At 42.3% G+C, this 18,065-nt stretch overlaps 1 protein-coding gene across 1 annotated transcript in view; it reads right to left on the bottom strand.

Moving 5' to 3' along the window:
• Positions 1-18,065, bottom strand: part of tmtc1 (transmembrane O-mannosyltransferase targeting cadherins 1) — a 91,710-nt gene that overhangs the window by 56,823 nt on the left and 16,822 nt on the right. Inside the window, exons 3-4 of the mRNA XM_042510941.1 lie at positions 7,171-7,244; positions 5,416-5,592 (exon numbers count right to left, since the gene is read on the bottom strand). Coding sequence (XP_042366875.1) covers positions 5,416-5,592; positions 7,171-7,244 — 251 coding nt within the window. The remainder of the gene's footprint in view (positions 1-5,415; positions 5,593-7,170; positions 7,245-18,065) is intronic.

The following is an 18,065-nucleotide window of genomic DNA, read 5'->3' as shown; positions in this document are numbered from 1 at the left end:
GCTGATGTGAGAGCAGCTAGAGTGAGACAGTCAGAGTAAAGACTGTGTCTGACAGGCCAGAGATAAATCCTTGTGAGCAACAGTATGTACATCCTTCCCCTGTCGCTAATTAGCCTCATCTGAGAGGAACATAGAGCAGATGCTCCACTAAGCTGAGAAAAATAGTCCGTCTGACATCCCTCTCTTCCCCTGCTGCATTTCATCTCCACACTCTCCATTTCTCTCAGGCTCAGTTTAGAGCAAGGATTTCTGATGAGACGAGCTGAAACTTGCAACTACTTGCAATGCACTAATCTGAAATTTTCTGAGAACCTGCCAGTTTTGCAAAGACTGTATTTTCTCCATAGCAACGAAGCTCTATACTTTTATTCTGATTTACAGCTTCTCAGGTTTATTTTGTAACTGAATATAACTGGAACTTCTTAAGTCAGGGTGAGGGGGCACCTGGTGGCTCAGCTGGTAGAGCAGGCGTTCCATGTACAGAGGCTTTGTCCTCACCACAGCAGCCAAGGGTTTGATTCCCACCCATGACTATTTGCTGCATGTCATATCCTCTCTCTCCCACATTCACACTAAAGCAGTGCTATCAATTAAGGAAAAAAAGCCCCCCAATTTTTTTTTTAAATAAATCAATAAGAGTGAGGATAATGATCGTGAGATACTTGCTACAGCTGAATCTCCAGTAGGCTGCTGATGAAATGGAGAAAACATAAAACGTACTGGGCTTCAGATGAACTATATTAATTATAAATACACCACAATAATTTGAATAACCAGCGCTAAGTATCCAGCCCATGAATATGTGAATATGTGTGTACAGCGAGCAGCAGAAGTGACCGACCGACCATCACTGGCACCCTGTGAGGACGGAGACGCAGCTGCACATGAACACGCTGAGGACAGAAGTGCTTTGTAGTATTTAAATGATGAAAATGTTTGCGTGTGCTGTCTTAAATGTGCGTCCTGTCTCGACAAAGAGATTGTCTCTCAGGAAGCAGACCACCTTGCAACTCAGTAGAACCAGACTGTAATGACAATTTAGAAACCAACATTAAGGCCTTCCCCACCTGACTGCACTCGCCATTCTGGCCGAGGCAGGAACACTGTCAACACAGACTGTTTACCAAATTTTCAGCTCAAAAGGAGACACCCAGTGATCCAAATCCTGCAGAAAGACATCTGTATCCCCCACACACGCTGCCAGATTTACACCACTACCACTGCTATTACACAGGCTTACTGTGTGTGTGTGTGTGTGTGTGTGTGTGTGACTTTAGAGTATTAAGGGTTATCATAGCGGCCGGCACTTATCTAGAGGACAACACAAACAAGACTGAGAACAGAAACGAGTCCTGTGCCAGCGGCCTAAAGCCATGCTGCTCACAGACCGAGGGACATGAGGTGCATAGTGGATCAGCATGATACTGCATTAAGCATGCATTCACAAACAAACACGCACACACACACACACACTCTGCATGTCCTTGGGCCTCCAGCAATACACTCGCCAAGTGTGAAGTTGATTGGATAAACGGTTCCCCAGATATGTGAAGGACACAAACACATATTTAGATAGATTTTATATAAAATATATTAGAATGGTAAGGAAATATTCCAGGTCCTTTCATAAGCCTGTTGCTAAAATGGGAGTCTACATGTTTGCTGCAACTAGTTTCCCACCGACAGGTGTCGACTCTGGCACATTGTGCTTCCACCCAAATAAAATGTGATACATGAATAAAGTTCTGCTTGCCTGCTTTGTGGGCACGTTCAGCTCCTGACCTTTTTACACAGACACGACATATATGAGCAGATATTGTTTTGCAAGGAACTTAGTGGAAAGACAAAAGGCTAGGATGTGTTTTTAGGTTGTAGTCAGCCTTTGCAAAGACAACAATCTGTAGTGGAAATCCTGCGGTCAGGTTGTACAGATAGTGTGGCAGCAACGATGCTGCTTGGGCGTGTGAAGAAGGCAAACCCCGACATGAAGTGGATGCAGTGTGTTGTTTAGCTGAGACATTCAGCAGAAACACAATGAGCCCTGAGTGAATGTGTGAATGTGATTCATTTCATTCAGTCCAGGCCAGTGAATCCAAGGCTCTTTCAAAATCCAGTGAACAATCTCAGCAATGACTGCCACACAGTGATTTCTATTTTTTGGTTTTTCTTTTACTATTTAAAGTCTGATATGCAATAAAATAGATTCATTGTTAACATGTGCTGCTGTGGCTGTGATGTAACCACCTGTCTGTCTGCAGTCAGTCACCACTCTGTAAGTAGCTTCATTAAATGCCCTGGCCCTGCACTTTCTGATTGGTTATATATCACAAGTAATAACCTATCAACACTGAAGACTATAACGCACACCTGCTGATGTGTGGCTCCACACCATGGGCTGCATATAAAGATGGACGACAATCCCCCACTTACCTCCTCTATGCTGAATTGAGGTTAAAATATCCGAGATGCGAGTGTTGCTATCTTGTGCTGGTGATGTTATTGAGAGTCTGCACAGTAGCGATATCCGTGGTCGGGGAGTTCCCATCAAAACAATGGCCCAACCAATTGCAAGCAGCCCCACTCAATGTGAGTGCATGGATTGGCTGTGACAGCTGTCAATCATGCTGGAAAATCCCCTTTTTGTAGAACTGAATAACTCATTATAACCAAACTTATCATAAAAACACTCGAGCAAACATCAGGGTGATGAGAACTACCTTCAGTGACACAAACCAGCTTTGGGAAAAATGTATTTGGCATGTACTTTGAGTTTTTAGTTTGGCCTATGACCATTCACTAACATGGAGGGGCGGGCTTTATGACCTATACTGCAGACAGACACCAGGGGGCGATCTAGATTGAAATGTTACCACTTTGGAGTAACTGTCATGTTGTCCATCTTTATATACAATCTGAGGTCCAAATCAATACCACGTCAGCGCACACCTGCACTAAGCGCACTAAGAAAGCGGAGTCTGCACACCATTTGACAGTAATCACAGGCGACAAATACGCTGGATCTGCCGCAAAATTTCAGCAGTGAGAGTGGGCATACATGTCACCAATACCACACGGCCAAAACAACATAAACAGGAGATTGATAAAACAGACAACTGATGACGGTCATTCAGGCTTACATAAAATCACTTTGCACGCAATACTGTCTATTTAGACAATTATCCGTCAACTAGGAAATGGACATAGTTGCATGTTTTATTAGCTGACAGCTACGTGATTGCAGCCTCTGGCTGACAGATCACACTCCACTGAAACAGTTTTCCAGGTCCTCACTGTTATGTGTGGAGTTTTGCACTGGCTCACTAAAATGCAGCGGAGCCACTATTATTGGAGTTCATGTTACTGCAACTAGTAAGATTGTGTGGAGAACACTGAAATCTTTCTCATGACACGAGAAGCTGCTGCTTCATACTGACATCCACTTCCTGTCTCATGACAAAAGGCTGCTGAGACAAGTCTCACACTAACTTTCCTTGTTGTGCATTTTCCGTGCAGCGTTGTGTTGCCATGGTGTTTTCAGATGCTGTTTGCCATTTTGCACAGTCGCAGTGAGAAAAAAAGGCACTGATGTCGGGGAAACAACTCGTGGCTCTGTCCCCAAAGCTAATGCGCGCTAACTATTCTGATCAGAAATGTCCAACAATTCTCTGCAACACATACACAGTGTAACACTGAAGGGAAAAAATGTAAAGTACCCGTTGAAACTAACATGCCTGCAGAGAGATACACACTCTCAAACACACACACATACATCCCCATACATTACCTTGCCACATTTAACAGATGCTGTATCACAGTGTGCTTGAAATTAACTCTAATACAGATAGAACACACACACACACACACACACACACACACACACACACACACACACACACACACACACACACACACACACACACACACACAAACACCTCCCCAGGCGTGCAGTGTTTCGGCGTGTTATCAGCTTGTTCAGCTTAGTGGCAGCAGGCTCATTCCAGAACATTCCAGGCTGCTCTGCACAACTGGGAGGCTCCCCACACATCTGGACCTGGCTCTGACATGGTCACACTCACACATAACGGCATGCACACACACTTATGCAAATGTAGAAAACCGCACACACAGGAAACCAAAACACAGCTATGTGTTGTGGCTGTAAATAGCCGCTCATAAACAAGCTTCCAGTCTGAGGATATTCCCTCTGCACCAGCACAAATAGTGTTCAGGCCCTTTAACCTCTTGGCTTAAATTAAGAACTTTATTTGATATTTCTCTCTTACTTTGTTTTATTATTCATAGAAGCTAGGGCAGCTCCCGGGTTTTTTTATTGTATTATTGCTTATAGTGTATTAAAATAGTCTGTAATTGCCTGTTTCTGTTTCTTTGTTTCACAGATTGTACTGTTTTCTTGTAATCAATACATTCCGTTAAGACTGTGAGTGTGACAGCAGAAACACACAGCATGCATAAAGGCCTCACAGTTCACAATCAACTCACAGTTGCACCGCTCCATCATTTTAAATGCACTTTACTGCTCCATCCAGTGAACGGATATCATCATGAATGCCTCCCATTCTGGTCTTAAGCTGACTCTGCGGCTGATACCTGAGTGTAACTGTGGAGCCCAAAGCTCTGTGGATGGCTCATGTGCAACATTTTCTGTATGTTTCAAGTTTTTTAGCACAAATCTCAAGTCAAATCTATAAAGTCTTGTGAAAACATCAGCCCAGTCAAGTCCCATGTCAGAGTCACAAGACAGCATCATACTACGGCAACTTGCCTTGAGCTCCTCTCACCCTGTTGTTTCTTTGTGCATTATAGACTGAATTAGTTTAAACAAAGAAAAACATTTGGATCAAAGGTGACTAACGAGTTTTCATTGACCAAAACGTTTTTTTTTTGCAATCTTCAGCTAATACTTAATGTAAATAAAAATGTGTAAAATCTATATGAAACTAATTTTTGTCCAAAGACTGTACTAAATCTAAAAATGCTGCCAAAAATGAACAGTGATATGAATGTGCTCTGTCAGGGTCCTAAAACTGCTCCGCATCACCTCAGTATGTCTGAATTAATCCCCAAAACTCCAATTAGTCCAATTTGCTTGAAGACCAATGTTTAGCATCAAAAGTGTAAAGCTGCTCTCCACATGGATAAGAGTTCACAAAAAAACACATATATAGTATCATAAAAACACAGAGTCCTCATTATTCCAGCAATTTGTGCACACGGTATCAGAAAGAACAAACAGTCTATGGTGGCAGCGGGAAGCTCTGCTGTAAACAAGTCATATAAATATAAAGCTGTGCATTTCTTAAAAGCTGTGCACACTCAGTGAGCCATCGCCTCATAAATCAGGGATGGAAAAAAAACATGCAAAACATACACAAAATCAAAATATATTGTGCTTACTGGATGAGGGGCTTACGGCACAGCACCAGGGCATCATAGAGCACGCACACTCCGAACACGGTGATGCCTGTCTCCTTGACCAGCATGGCGCAGGTGCCCAGCAACAAACTGACGAGCAGACACCACGGAGACACTGTGGAGGGCAGAGAGTCCTCTGAGAGACATACAGCCACACTCCTGAGAGACGGACAGAGAGGAGAGAGAGGACAAGATGATTTATAAATAGGGTCCATCCAGTGTGAAAATTATCAAACCGGTTTGACATTAAGCCAAACACCAGATCGAATCAGCTGCATGACTTTAACCAGGTGTCCACTTGACTCAGCAGCAGCTCCTCACCGTGTCCCAACAGAAAACAAGTGTCTAATGATCACGTATCATCTCCTAACACTGGAGCTCTGTGTCCATGTGAACATTCAATATGCACCTCTATCAATTCATGTAAACAAACCACGCCACTATCAGCTGTGCACTCAAGATTAGACAGGAGACATACACACTTTAAAGATGGGTGACTAGCCTACTTGCAATATAACCAACTGGGAGTAACTTTAGGAAAAAAGAGAGGGATGACTGGTTGCTCTGTAGACTATAATCAAATTTAGGTCACAAACTTGTATAGGGTGCTCATGGAAAACGGTAACCAATAGGATCAAACAGGAGGGAAATCCAGGCACTCCAAAAGTGTGAAATAAGAGAAGAAATTACATAAAAAGCCTTAATTGGAGTGGCTAAATCATTAAGAAAGCCAACATGCTTTGACCACTACTGTTTTTCATCAGGGCTTCAAAAACAGGTACCTGGATTTTACCTCCTGTTTGAGCAAGTAACTTAGGCCTACCTTGTTTTTAGCGATGATCATTAAACTCAGCAGAAAAATTTCAGCTTTCTGGCGATCTCTCCAAAGCCAGCTGACACTGTGTTTATGTTTTTGTATTGTTAAAAAGGAAGTTTTGTATCAATAATTTGCCCATTTCAACTTCATAAATCTGCCAGTCCTTGTTCACTGCAGCGTTTTCAAAGCACGCATCAGATATAAACAGAAACACAGCCTCTGATAAAAGTTCAGCTCTCTACCTGCAGTCAGGACAGCTCTTTTGTTGGCTTCAAAAAAGTGTTGCCATGCAGGTGCAGCTTTATTCTTTTTAGGGGAATAACTGATCTCTGCTCCTGTCATCAGCCCAAAAAATAAACAAACATAGTACAGCGTGCATCCCCCCCCCCCCCCCCAAACATGATATTATATTAATCTCGCTGTCATATTGTGTATTACTAATGCAGTTTGAGTTGGATTTAGTGCTGTGACTTAAACTGTTTTTTTTTAGCCTTTATCTGATAGGACAGTGTATAAGCTTGAAAGGGGGAAGAGAGAAGGCGTGACACGCAGCAAAGGACCAGCGAACCCACGGCCTCCTTGGGAAGCACAGGGGGTAGCCACTCCACCCACTGAGTTATCAGGAACCCCAGACTGAGGCTCCTTTTTAAATTTGCCAGAATGTGACACACTAAGAAAAGCCAGTTCAGTCAGTTTGCATAAATTAAACCAGTTTAAACTCATACACTGGACTGGATTGGCAAAACAATCAACCCAATTATTTTTATGAAGACAGAAGATGACAGGGTAGCCCCTCGCCCCAGCCTCAGAGAGAGGATGACACTTCCTGTTGGTTAAGTATAACAGTCACATGGATGAGTCATGTGAGAGAATTGAACTGTGTGTGTACAAGGTGCGAGGGTGACACCGAATCATCTCACCTGATGTAGGAGAGGAACGTCAGCAAAAACAGCAGACAGGCCAGGACATCAGCTCTGCCCACTATACCAGACACCTGCAACACACACAAACACACAGATTTCAGAAGGGGCCCCTTTGTCAGAGAGCGTTGGTGAGGAGTCAGTGCTGGATGTCCACGTGGAGCTCATCATGTCGCTGCACTACTGTGAGATGCACAACTTGACCTCCTGCACACCGCCGTGTCTGTGGAGTCTGGCTCTATTCACACCGAAACCTGACAGCAGGATGACTGTGATTATGGCCTGGACAGGTGCCCATTATCACAGCCAAGAATGACTATTTAAGCTTGACTGACTGTGTATGTGCACTGTTTGAGTTGTTTTTTTTAACCAAGTATAAGTAACAGTAAGAAATTGGAAACAATTATCATAACTGTAATCCAGCTTGTTTCCCCAACAGCATCTGCTCGAAATAGAGAGACCCCCCCCCAATTTTCCAGGAGTTATTTCTGATGACAATGTCTTATATTTCCCACAATTTTGCCAAACAAATATGGCTATAGAATGCTGTATCAATTTTTTTCTCTCACCCTAATTAAAAACCTCGTATTAACCCTGTGGTGGCAGTAATAGAAAAGTCTGGGGATCACAGTGAATCATTAGGATTTATCCTGTAGGGGACATGAACCTCTGCACAAAATCCAAAGGTAATCCAGCTCCAACAGTTGAGATATTTCAGTTACGAAAATTATAATAATTTAATAAATTAAACTAGAAAGACTACTATGCGGTTGTATGCTGGATTCCTGCTTCAGCTATAGATCGTGGTGAGACATAAAAAGCAGCAGCCGCGGCCCGAACACAACATGTGTTACAGTCTTTCCTCGTTAGCACAATAAGACACGCTTTAATATTAGTGCCAGCATTGTTATTCAGGGGCTGCCTGGCTCTGGCTGTCTGCTCTACCAGCTAACTCAGCAGCTGCAACATTTCACCATGTATAACAGCCTGTTGGTCAAACTGGACTTACAGTAACTGTTAGCTCTCTGTCTGGGTAGTCATAAACACTATGTGGTGTATATCTTGTTAAATTTTGCAGTGTTTCTCCATGAAGGTGATGTATAGTATCTGTGTGTGTGTGTGTGTGTGTGTGTGTGTGTGTGTGTGTGTGTATGTGTGTGTGTGTTGCTGCAGCCGACCAGTGGAACAGTAAACATGTCCAGCAGACAGTGATAAAGAGCAGGCCAGGAGGGGGAAGGGGAGCAGTGAAAAGAGGAGGAACAGGAGAACAAAAGATAGAGGAGAGAGGGAGCAGCATTTGATATCTCAAAAAAATGTTTTGGCTTAAAATGCTTGATTTCATGGCAGCTTTTCTAAAAAGTTTTTTTTTTTTTTTTTTTTTAAATATTTTAAAAAATGTGATGTAAGTTGCGATATTTGAAACCATGTCATATACATGACATAGGTGCATGTCATAACATGACATGCACCTATGTAGTAAGGTATATGTACCTAGGAGTAAGGTATATTACAGATGCCACAGACGTCACACTAGTGTTAGCAGAGCTGGGTGAGATATTAGCAACACTAAAACCCTTTCATTCAGCGCAGAGGTTTTCATCGTTTATTCTGGTCAGCGTTTCCATCCAGCCTCAGGCCTGTGTGAGCAAGGCATTACAACACCTGGCTGACCAGATTACTAACATGAAGAAAAACATTCCTGCTTATTGTTCTGGGGACTTTAATAGAGCAAACCTTAGCCACGAATTTTCCAAATACAGACGGCATATTAAGTGCCCAAACAGGGGTAATAACACACTGTACCCACTGCTGCACCAAATGAAACAATGCCATTCACCCTGTTCTCTGTGCAGCTTTGGCAGTCACATTACTGTCTGGGCCATATTCTCCCCAGCTACAGGCAGAAACTACAGTCTGCCGAGCCCTGTGGTACAGAGACTGCGAGAGGACGGACCACCAAGGCAAAGCTGGACTTACAGGCCTGCTTTGCCTGCACTGACTGAATTGTTTCTGAATCTCCTCCCTCAGACCTGGATGAACTCACTGACACTGTGACACCTTACATCAGTTTGTGTGAAGGCTTGTGTTTGCAGATTCAAACCTTTTACAACAATAATATACCCTGGTTTGCTGCAAATTCTAAATTTTGGCTTACAGATGACGGACATACTACTTTAAATGGTTCTAGTTTATATTTAAACTCCTCCCCTCTGGTAGATGCTACACAACACTGTTGTCCAAAAGAAACAGACACAACGACAGTTTCTCGCCACAGAGAATTTTTTTTTATTAAAAAAAAGTGTTTAGATATATATGATGTTGAAAGGTTCATTTACATAGAGTTTTGTGTTGGAATGTGTTAAATTCTAAATTTCTACAGAAATATCTGATAAATATCATTGTTTTTGTAAATGCATATATTTCCAAACATTGGTTATCAGTCTTTTTAAGTACTCATAATCGGTATTGGCCATGGAAAAACATCGGTTTTAGATTTCAAATATCGGTTGAAATCCACCTCACAGGATGTAACTATGATAAAAACTGAATACCAGGCATATAATGTCAGGAACAATCTAAGTGCCATAAACCTGCAGCACCTAACATCCACCTTACTTGCACATCATATGTCATGTTATCATCTAAACACTGATTCTTGTAGCACCCAGTAGCCCAGTTGGTAGAATGGGCAGCCCATATACAGCGGTTACTTCCTCGCCGCAGTGGCCATGGGTTCGATTCCCACCCTGGCCCTCTGCTGCACATCATCCCCTTTCACGCTTGAGCTGTCCTATCTCCAAAAAAGGCAAAAGCCAAAAATAAACTAATAATGTTAATCTTAAACACTCATTCTTCCTTATCATGTCAATATCAAGACACTACATCATATCCACTTACCTCTGATATGAAGCGACCTGCTACATTAATAATTCCATATTAATTCAGAAACCATTTGCACTCTGCACCACTGTATTACTGTTTTTACATATATATATATATATATATATATATGCAGAATATATTTAATTCCAGTAACTGAGGGCACTTTGCCAGTGGATAATTTTCCAACCGTGTTCAACTGTTTAAAATAAAAATAATTCCAATAAAGGCACAATCCGAGCCAAATGTCTCTTTTTATTTCCACAGGGAGGGTGTGTCTCCAAAAGATTTCTATTGGAAGCAGCTGCAGCCTACTGAAAGATGTGGCTTTCACACTCACACACACACACACACACACACACACGCACACACACACACACACACACACACACACACACACACACACACACAGACACTGGTTATGAGCTTTTACTTTGGTGTTTGCTGCTCTGTATGTGGAGTTTTGCAAGACGTACAGAACTTGTGTGTCTGTCCATCAGGCAGTTTACACACACACACACACACACACACACACACACACACACACACACACACAGAGAGAGAGAGAGAGAGAGAGAGAGAGACTTAAACCTCTTAGAAGTAGAGAGATGAAAGGAGATTATTTACATCCCTAAATGGGTGGTTTCTGAGTGTTGAAGTAAGAAATGTGTGTGTGTGCGCAGATGTGCATGCATGTGTGTATGTACTAAAATCACATTGCTTCGTCACCAAAAATACTTTGAGGTGCCTAGACGGTAGGAGATGAAAGGAAAGAGTAGTAAGTGAGGGATGAAGAATGATGGAATGAGAGGTAGGGAGGTGCAAGATGAAAGGATGCGTTGGGTAGGGGGGTAAGAGAGGACACGGGAGGGACACAGGAGACTTGGATGTCTCTGCATTAAAAATATTGGTGTGTGAAGCCTCTCTCTCTTTATAAACACACACAAAATGAATAATAATATGTTTGCAATATAAGCAGCGGTAAACAGATTGCTTACAGCTGAGGAGGAAGAGCTGCAGTCGCTCTCCACCTCTGTTGCCACCCTTCTGACCCCGTCACTCCATCATGTCTTAACTCACTGTCCTTCACTTCCTTCCACTGCACTGAGAGTGAGTGTCCTGATGCTCAGAGTGGATAACCAAAGGATGGGAACATGAGGTGCTTCATGCTCTGAACTTTGACGACACTAAGGTGGTTTAAATCAAACTTATCAGATTCTTCTCAGTTTGTTCATATTAATGATCAATCCTCCAAGGTCTGTTTTGGAGTACTGCAAGGTTCTGTGCTTGGTCCAAACCTTTTCACTAACATTTTTCCCAAAGCAACATTATTAGAAATCACTCCATGAATTTCCATTGTTATGTAGATGACACACAACTGTACTTATTGATGAAGCCAGATGAAACCAATCAGTTATCTAGGCTACAAACATGTCACGTTAAGGACATAAAAGCCTGGATGAGCCACACTTTCCTTATGTTAAATAAGACAAAACTGAAGCTATTGTTCTTGGCCCCAAACACCTCAGAAACTCTTTTTTGTAAGGATATAATTTCTTTTGACGGCATTGCCTTGGCCTCCAGCATAACTGTAAAGAACCTTTTATTCGCTCAAGATTTATTTTTTGCCTCTCATATAAAACAAACTTCAAAGACTACTTTCTTTCACTTGTGTAATATTGCAAAAATTCGGCATATCCTGTCTCAAAAAGACGCAGAAAACTAGTGCACACATTTGTTACTTCTAGAAAAGGGATCATATTTCTCCTGTTTTAGCTTCTTTGCACTGGCTCCCTGTAAAATCCAGAATTGAATTTAAAATCCTTCTCCTCACTTACAAAACTCTGAATGGTCAGGCTCCATCATATCTTTCAGAGCTCATAGTTCACTATTAGCACTGTGCTCTGAAAATGCAGGGTTACTAAAATCTCCAAAAGCAGGATGGGAGCCAGAGCCTTCATCTACCATGCCCCTATTTTATGGAACCATCTCCCATTTTCTGTCCAGGAGGCAGACACCGTCTCCATTTTTAAGGGTAGACGTAAGACTTTCCTCTTTGATAAAGCTTATAGTCAGGGCTGGCTCAGGCTTGGCTTGGACCAGCCCCTAGTTAAGCTGACATAGGTTTAGTCTGCATGGGGGACCTTCTAGGATAGACTGAGCTCCTCTCTCCCTCTCTCTCTCTCTACTTTCATCTGCAAACACTCACGTCCTATTAATGCAGATCACTAACTCGGCTTCTTCTCCAAAGCATTTGTGCTCCCTTGTTTTGTAGATTTCTTGGATCATGGCTGCGCCCGGATCATGGTCACGGTTGTGCTGATGCTATGATCCTGCCTTGGGCTTTATAAATAAAATTGACTTGACCTGACTCACTCTTAGTGCTTTTTTTTACAATTAGTTTTAATTTCCTGACTACAGCCAAACACACCATAAGCACGTCAGTCTTTATGGAGTCATTAGACATTTTGACATTTTAGTAAAGACAGCCTGAAGTTTTAAAACAAAATAAAAATTTTAAAACAAAGTACTGCTTGAACTATAGCCCTTTTTACCCAGAGGTCATGCTATTAATTCAGCTGTTAGTCTGATTATTAGCAGACGAAAAGGCTCCATATGGATGCAGCCAGTGTGAAAAAAAGACGAGGAGGAGGAAAGAAACATACCTATTTGTCTCACCCCTCTCTTTCAGTTGCTCTCTAATTTGGGTCTATTACATAATTCTTGAGGAATCTGAGCTCAGCTGCAGCTGCCTCTCTGCATCCAGACCCCAGCACAGGGGAAGAGGACACGTGTAAACACACCCACATTGAGTGTGTGTGACTTTTAGCAGGCACACTGTCACCCAGGGCACATTCTGAGAGGAGCTGTGTATCTCCAGTTGTCTGTCCCTCAGCTCTGTCTGTCCCAGCATTCTCCAACAGCCCCAACTCAGCGTTATTTTGCATATGTTAGTATGAGGTCCAGCACTGTGGCATACACATGGCTGATGGTCTCCACACATGGCCGGCATGCTATCAGCAGGGAGAGAACAGGAGGTATGGATGAATGGTGGCTTTTCAGCTCAGAAACAGGAGCCCCATTTACTGGATTGGAACCGACTGACTGACTGCCAGACTAGCCGCCCTGAAAACAGAGAGTGACCGTCACACTGGTTCAGTCACCTGAGTCTGTTTGCAACAAACAATGAAAGAAAAAGGGAACATTCAATCTGTCACTAGTTTCCATTACAGATATGAGCAAAACTTAACAATATTTTCAAAATGTGGATAAAACACAATTGTGAGATAACTGTGTCTCCACTGAGTGATGTTCTGTGACTTCTCCTATGGCGATAACATCCAAGTAACCCCGTCGATGGATGTTCAAAACATTAGCAGCTTTATTTCTATTGCAGCCACCACACTAGCCATCATTATTTCCAATCCAAGGCCACACAGGCATGTTATGGAGCCATAATGGAAAGGCAAGCTCCTTATACACAGGAATGGCCACATATGAGGGATTTCTTGGAGGTGACAGTCCACGATTTCACAGAGAAATACGGATGACCCGCTCAACTTTTGAAGAGTTATGTAATGCAATCACACCTCTTGTAGCTCCTGCTGCATCATGAGGGAGCCAGTTCCTACTGACAAGCACATAACCATAGTATCATGTGACCTAGAAAAGGCAAAAAAGTGTTTCCATTGCATTATTGCCAAATATGATATATTTTTTTAATATAACTTATTTAAAAAAGGAGAGAGAAAAAAAGCCCAAAAGTATCACAACATGCATTGCAATGTTTCTGAAAAGCTGCCATAAAATCAGGCATCTCAGGCCACAACAATCCCAAACAAAGCCCACAAAATCCTGGAGGGACTAAGTGGCAGCGCTGGCTCTGGAGGTAGAGTAGTCCCCACCAATCAGAAGGCTGGTGGTTTACAGTTCACTTCACATGCTCCCCAAAGATGTGCAATGTTCACTTCCTTTTGGGAGAAGTATTAAACAACAAGTAGTTCCAACCGAACAATCTGATTGGTCAACAAGACATTTAGAATGTGCTCATATCAGCATGACAGCACACATTCCTCATCACTTAAAGTTTTACTCCACTATTTCCATGGCAACGTTGTAACTTGGTGCAAAATGAAGATGGCAACAAAACTGCAACAAAATTAATTGTTTTGTTAATTTTGTTTTATATAGTGAGCATGGTTTTGATGAATAGTTGGAAGAAGATTGGAAGAATGAGTTGTTAGGATATTTGAAAAAAACAAATGATTAAACAAACACTCATTACAGTCTGTTTTGCAGCCATCATAACTGTTTGTAGAAAATTTTTACTCAAGCAAGATGATTTCTGGGCTTAACTGAGAATTTGCCTGGCAACAAATGACAGAAATTTCCTCAGAGGACAGGCGAAATTTCTTATACCAGTACCAGGAATATTGCATAAGATCTTGTTTAGGACAAATGTTAAGTAAACACAGCTGATAAGATGAAGTGTAACAGCCATTTTTGAGCCACACGACTCGTTTTAGAGTCCGGCTGAATTTCAGCTTTGTCGGGCGTTGTCTGCTGTGTAGTTTACAGAGGGAGAGTGAGAACCAATCATCTGCTCCTGAACACCATCAGAAGGTCAGGTGAATTTCTGACAAGTCAGAAATGTTGGTCGGCCGACATAGGCTCTCGAACAGTTGAAGCAGAGCCAGAAGTGGATTCCCCAACATTAGTTCCTTTTTTTCTCACTGCACCAGCTTGAAGTGGCACACAGAAGCATCTGAAAACGCCGTGACAACACGACTCTGGACGGAAAATATGCCTACCGTTAACTATTAAGTTAACACCAGTAAAAGCAGCTAGCTTCCCTCCAGTTCTCTATGCAATATGAACAAGCCATCTGCGAGTCCATATACGCCTCATTTCCCTGGAGGTTTCAGCTCATTTCACAGATTATCAAGCAAGCATACTTCTGCCTTGGTAGCATCGTTGTTAATACCTGCCTCGTAGCTTTCAAGTTAATTTTTAGTGACAGTTGTTAGTAGCCAGGACGGTCCGCGGTGGTGACGGGCCGTTTTCACACTCTGAGCTCTCATGTCATGGCTTGACAATCAGACTGTACAGTGTGAGCACATTAATTGTGAGCTTTGGCTTTACACAGCAGACAATTTACTTGTACAGTATAAACTGGAATTATGAACATTTCTAAAATCATGCAGTGTATGCCTAGCTTAAGTGATTATGACCACACTGAAAACATTTGTTTTGAAAGGCTAAACGCTATCAAATATGGATTATGGCAGAACATTTCATTAAATAACAACATGTTGTGAATATTGAAAATGATAACATCAATATTTCATTACTTTTGACTTTTGGACTTAACCATGCTTGGAAATGCTTGGCATCCTCCATCGGCTTTGCCGCGACGTGGAGCTACTACCTAAAAAATAAAGGTAAAGTTTGCAGATGTAATAGCTAAATCTGTTAATGGAAAAAATCTTTTTTTTGAAGCAGATATCTTAGCCGTAACAAGACTGAGCCAGCTGAGCATTTCTGTGTTAATAGCTGTGGTATTTATTTAGTTTGGGAAACCCCACAATCTCTAGAAAGTTTAAACAGTTGGCCGGCAGACTCAACAGGGACTAGAAAATGTGTCTGCAGGTCGAAGGTTCCACCTACTTGCTGGCAAAGTGGACTAGCTTTCATTACATATAGATTGTACTGATGTGACAGTTTTCCAGTTATTAGTCAGACTCCCTGTATTTCCATGGAAAAGCTTGAATACATTTTGATGATATATTTTATTTTGTTGATAATGGTCTATAATAGCAATATTATTTAAATTGCTACTTCCTAATTTTCAGCAACTTGCACAGCACTGACCATGGCAGAGGGTTTATTAGCAGTAAGCAAGATGCTTTAGTGAAAACAAATCTGTGTGAATGGCTGCTGAACATTTTCAGTTTAGAGAAACACTTGGAAGGAAAAATGTCTCTCTTTGGACTTGGACAGGCTTCATCTACTTTCTCATGCAACAACCTTCCCTATTTCCTCTGGAAAGGTTTCTGATTCTCTCTAAAATAAGACTGAGTGAGCCCATTGGTGGAAATGAACAGCAGCCAATTGCGTGGGTAAAAAATGTGCTTCTTCTCCTAACGTGTCAGTGCCTGTATGTGTGTGTATGTGTGTGTCCACCAATCAAATTCCTTATCAGGATAAGAAAAATGAACTCCATCTGGTCTTAATGACAGAGCCTGTTTATACTGAGCTGAAGTCATTTATCAAGCTGTGTGAGCCGGGTGTGAATGTGCCTATTTCAATCCATGGGGCTCTTATGAACATTTGCATAATAGTAGATGAAATTCTAAAATGTGCTCATTTGGGGTCAAACATTAGGATTGAGTTTGGATGGCTAGTTCCATTTTAAAACCTGATCAATCAATCTATCTATCTATCTATCTATCTATCTATCTATCTTGGGCGGTATCACAGAATCACAGTACACCAGGGTATGTTAGATGTATTTCGAAATCCTGAAGGTGTGCTTTTCAATACCATCATAAATGCTTTTTCTATCAAACTCATTGTATGTAGTGCACAGCGTGCACCACAAGAGCTCAGTCTGGGACAGGCAGCTGAGCTGAAAGAAAAAGAGACATCTAGTGGTAGATGGAGACATTACAGGACTGTAAACAGCTGATGGCCAGCAGGCAGAGAGAGACTGTGGGGAATAACAACATGTTTTTTATATCTAACTTGGGTGAATTAAGGATTTATTTGGACCAAACTGGAGCTGCTGATTGTTGGAACAGTGGACTTACTTACCAGATTAGACTAAAGACCTAAAGGATCAGGACTCAGAGGCTCAACTTTATAAGTGGGGACCAAACCATGTTGAGACTTAACAGTTATTAAAAGAATCTTAAAATCAATCCCGAAAGTAACTAGCAGCTAATAAAGGGGGGCGAGAATTGGGGAAGCCTCTTGCCCAATGACAGCTGGGATAGGCTCCAGCCCCCCCCCCCGCAACCCTTACAAGGACAAGCCGTTACGGACGATGAATGAATGAATGAATGAATGAGAATTGGGGTGTTATGCCACCTAGGATACAACCGGGATAAAATTCAAGCAGCAGCAATCTGCACCAGCTGAAGCCGGGCCACAAAAGATTTACTTATTTTGTTCTTTAAATATTTTTGACCAATTTGCTGACCAGTTCTTGCAAAGTTGCTTATTGCTTTTTCCCATGCTTTCAAAAGAAAGAAGGTGTCTGAGTGCAGCACAAGAATAGTGAAGTCAATCCAGGTTTTAAAGGGGTACGACATGAAAAGACAAAGAACATGAACAAGCCTGAAAAAGACAAAGCTGACTTGATTTTGGTAATAGTTCTCAGCTGGAAGCAGCAGGGTTTAACCAGAGTGTCGACTTTGGGTTTACAGTTCAGTTGAGAAACAATTGTAAAGCTTAAATTTCTTGTTGAACTTGTTTGCAGCAGACACACACAGCCAGGAGCTGCTGCTCCCTCCTATCTCCCAGTCACATCCAGTCTCAGTGTTTCCTCTTCTGGCAGCTTGAATGGCATGTTGGGAAATGAGAAGAGAAATCAAACTCTCACCTCTTCGGGCCCAGAGACTTTGAGACCTTATTTCTGACTCCTTCACGCTTCCTGCTCTCGCTCTCTTTCCTGTCTTGTCGTCCTGCTCCCCTCGCTCCCAGCTCACTCGCTCTCTCCTCCTCTTTGTGTCTTGATGTGTCTCTGTGCGGGGAGTTAGGAGCGCGCTCTGGCAGGAGACCTATCTGCCTGCAACCCCTGCTGCTCTCTATTCATCCCTCCCTCCCTCACTCCCTTCCTCCCTCTCCGCCTGCCTCTCGCCTCCTTTCATCCCCCTCCTCCACCCCATCTCATGTATTTCTATTTCTTTGCTCAGCTCTTCCTCCATGCTGCACACACTCCTCTGCTCTGCTCATCACACACGTTCCCGCTTGTGTTGATTCTGCTTCTAATTTCTCTGCAGCGCTCGTTTTAT

Source organism: Plectropomus leopardus, chromosome 22, assembly GCF_008729295.1.
Source record: "Plectropomus leopardus isolate mb chromosome 22, YSFRI_Pleo_2.0, whole genome shotgun sequence".
Lineage (NCBI taxonomy): Eukaryota > Metazoa > Chordata > Actinopteri > Perciformes > Serranidae > Plectropomus > Plectropomus leopardus.
This window is presented reverse-complemented; position numbering and strand designations above follow the sequence as displayed.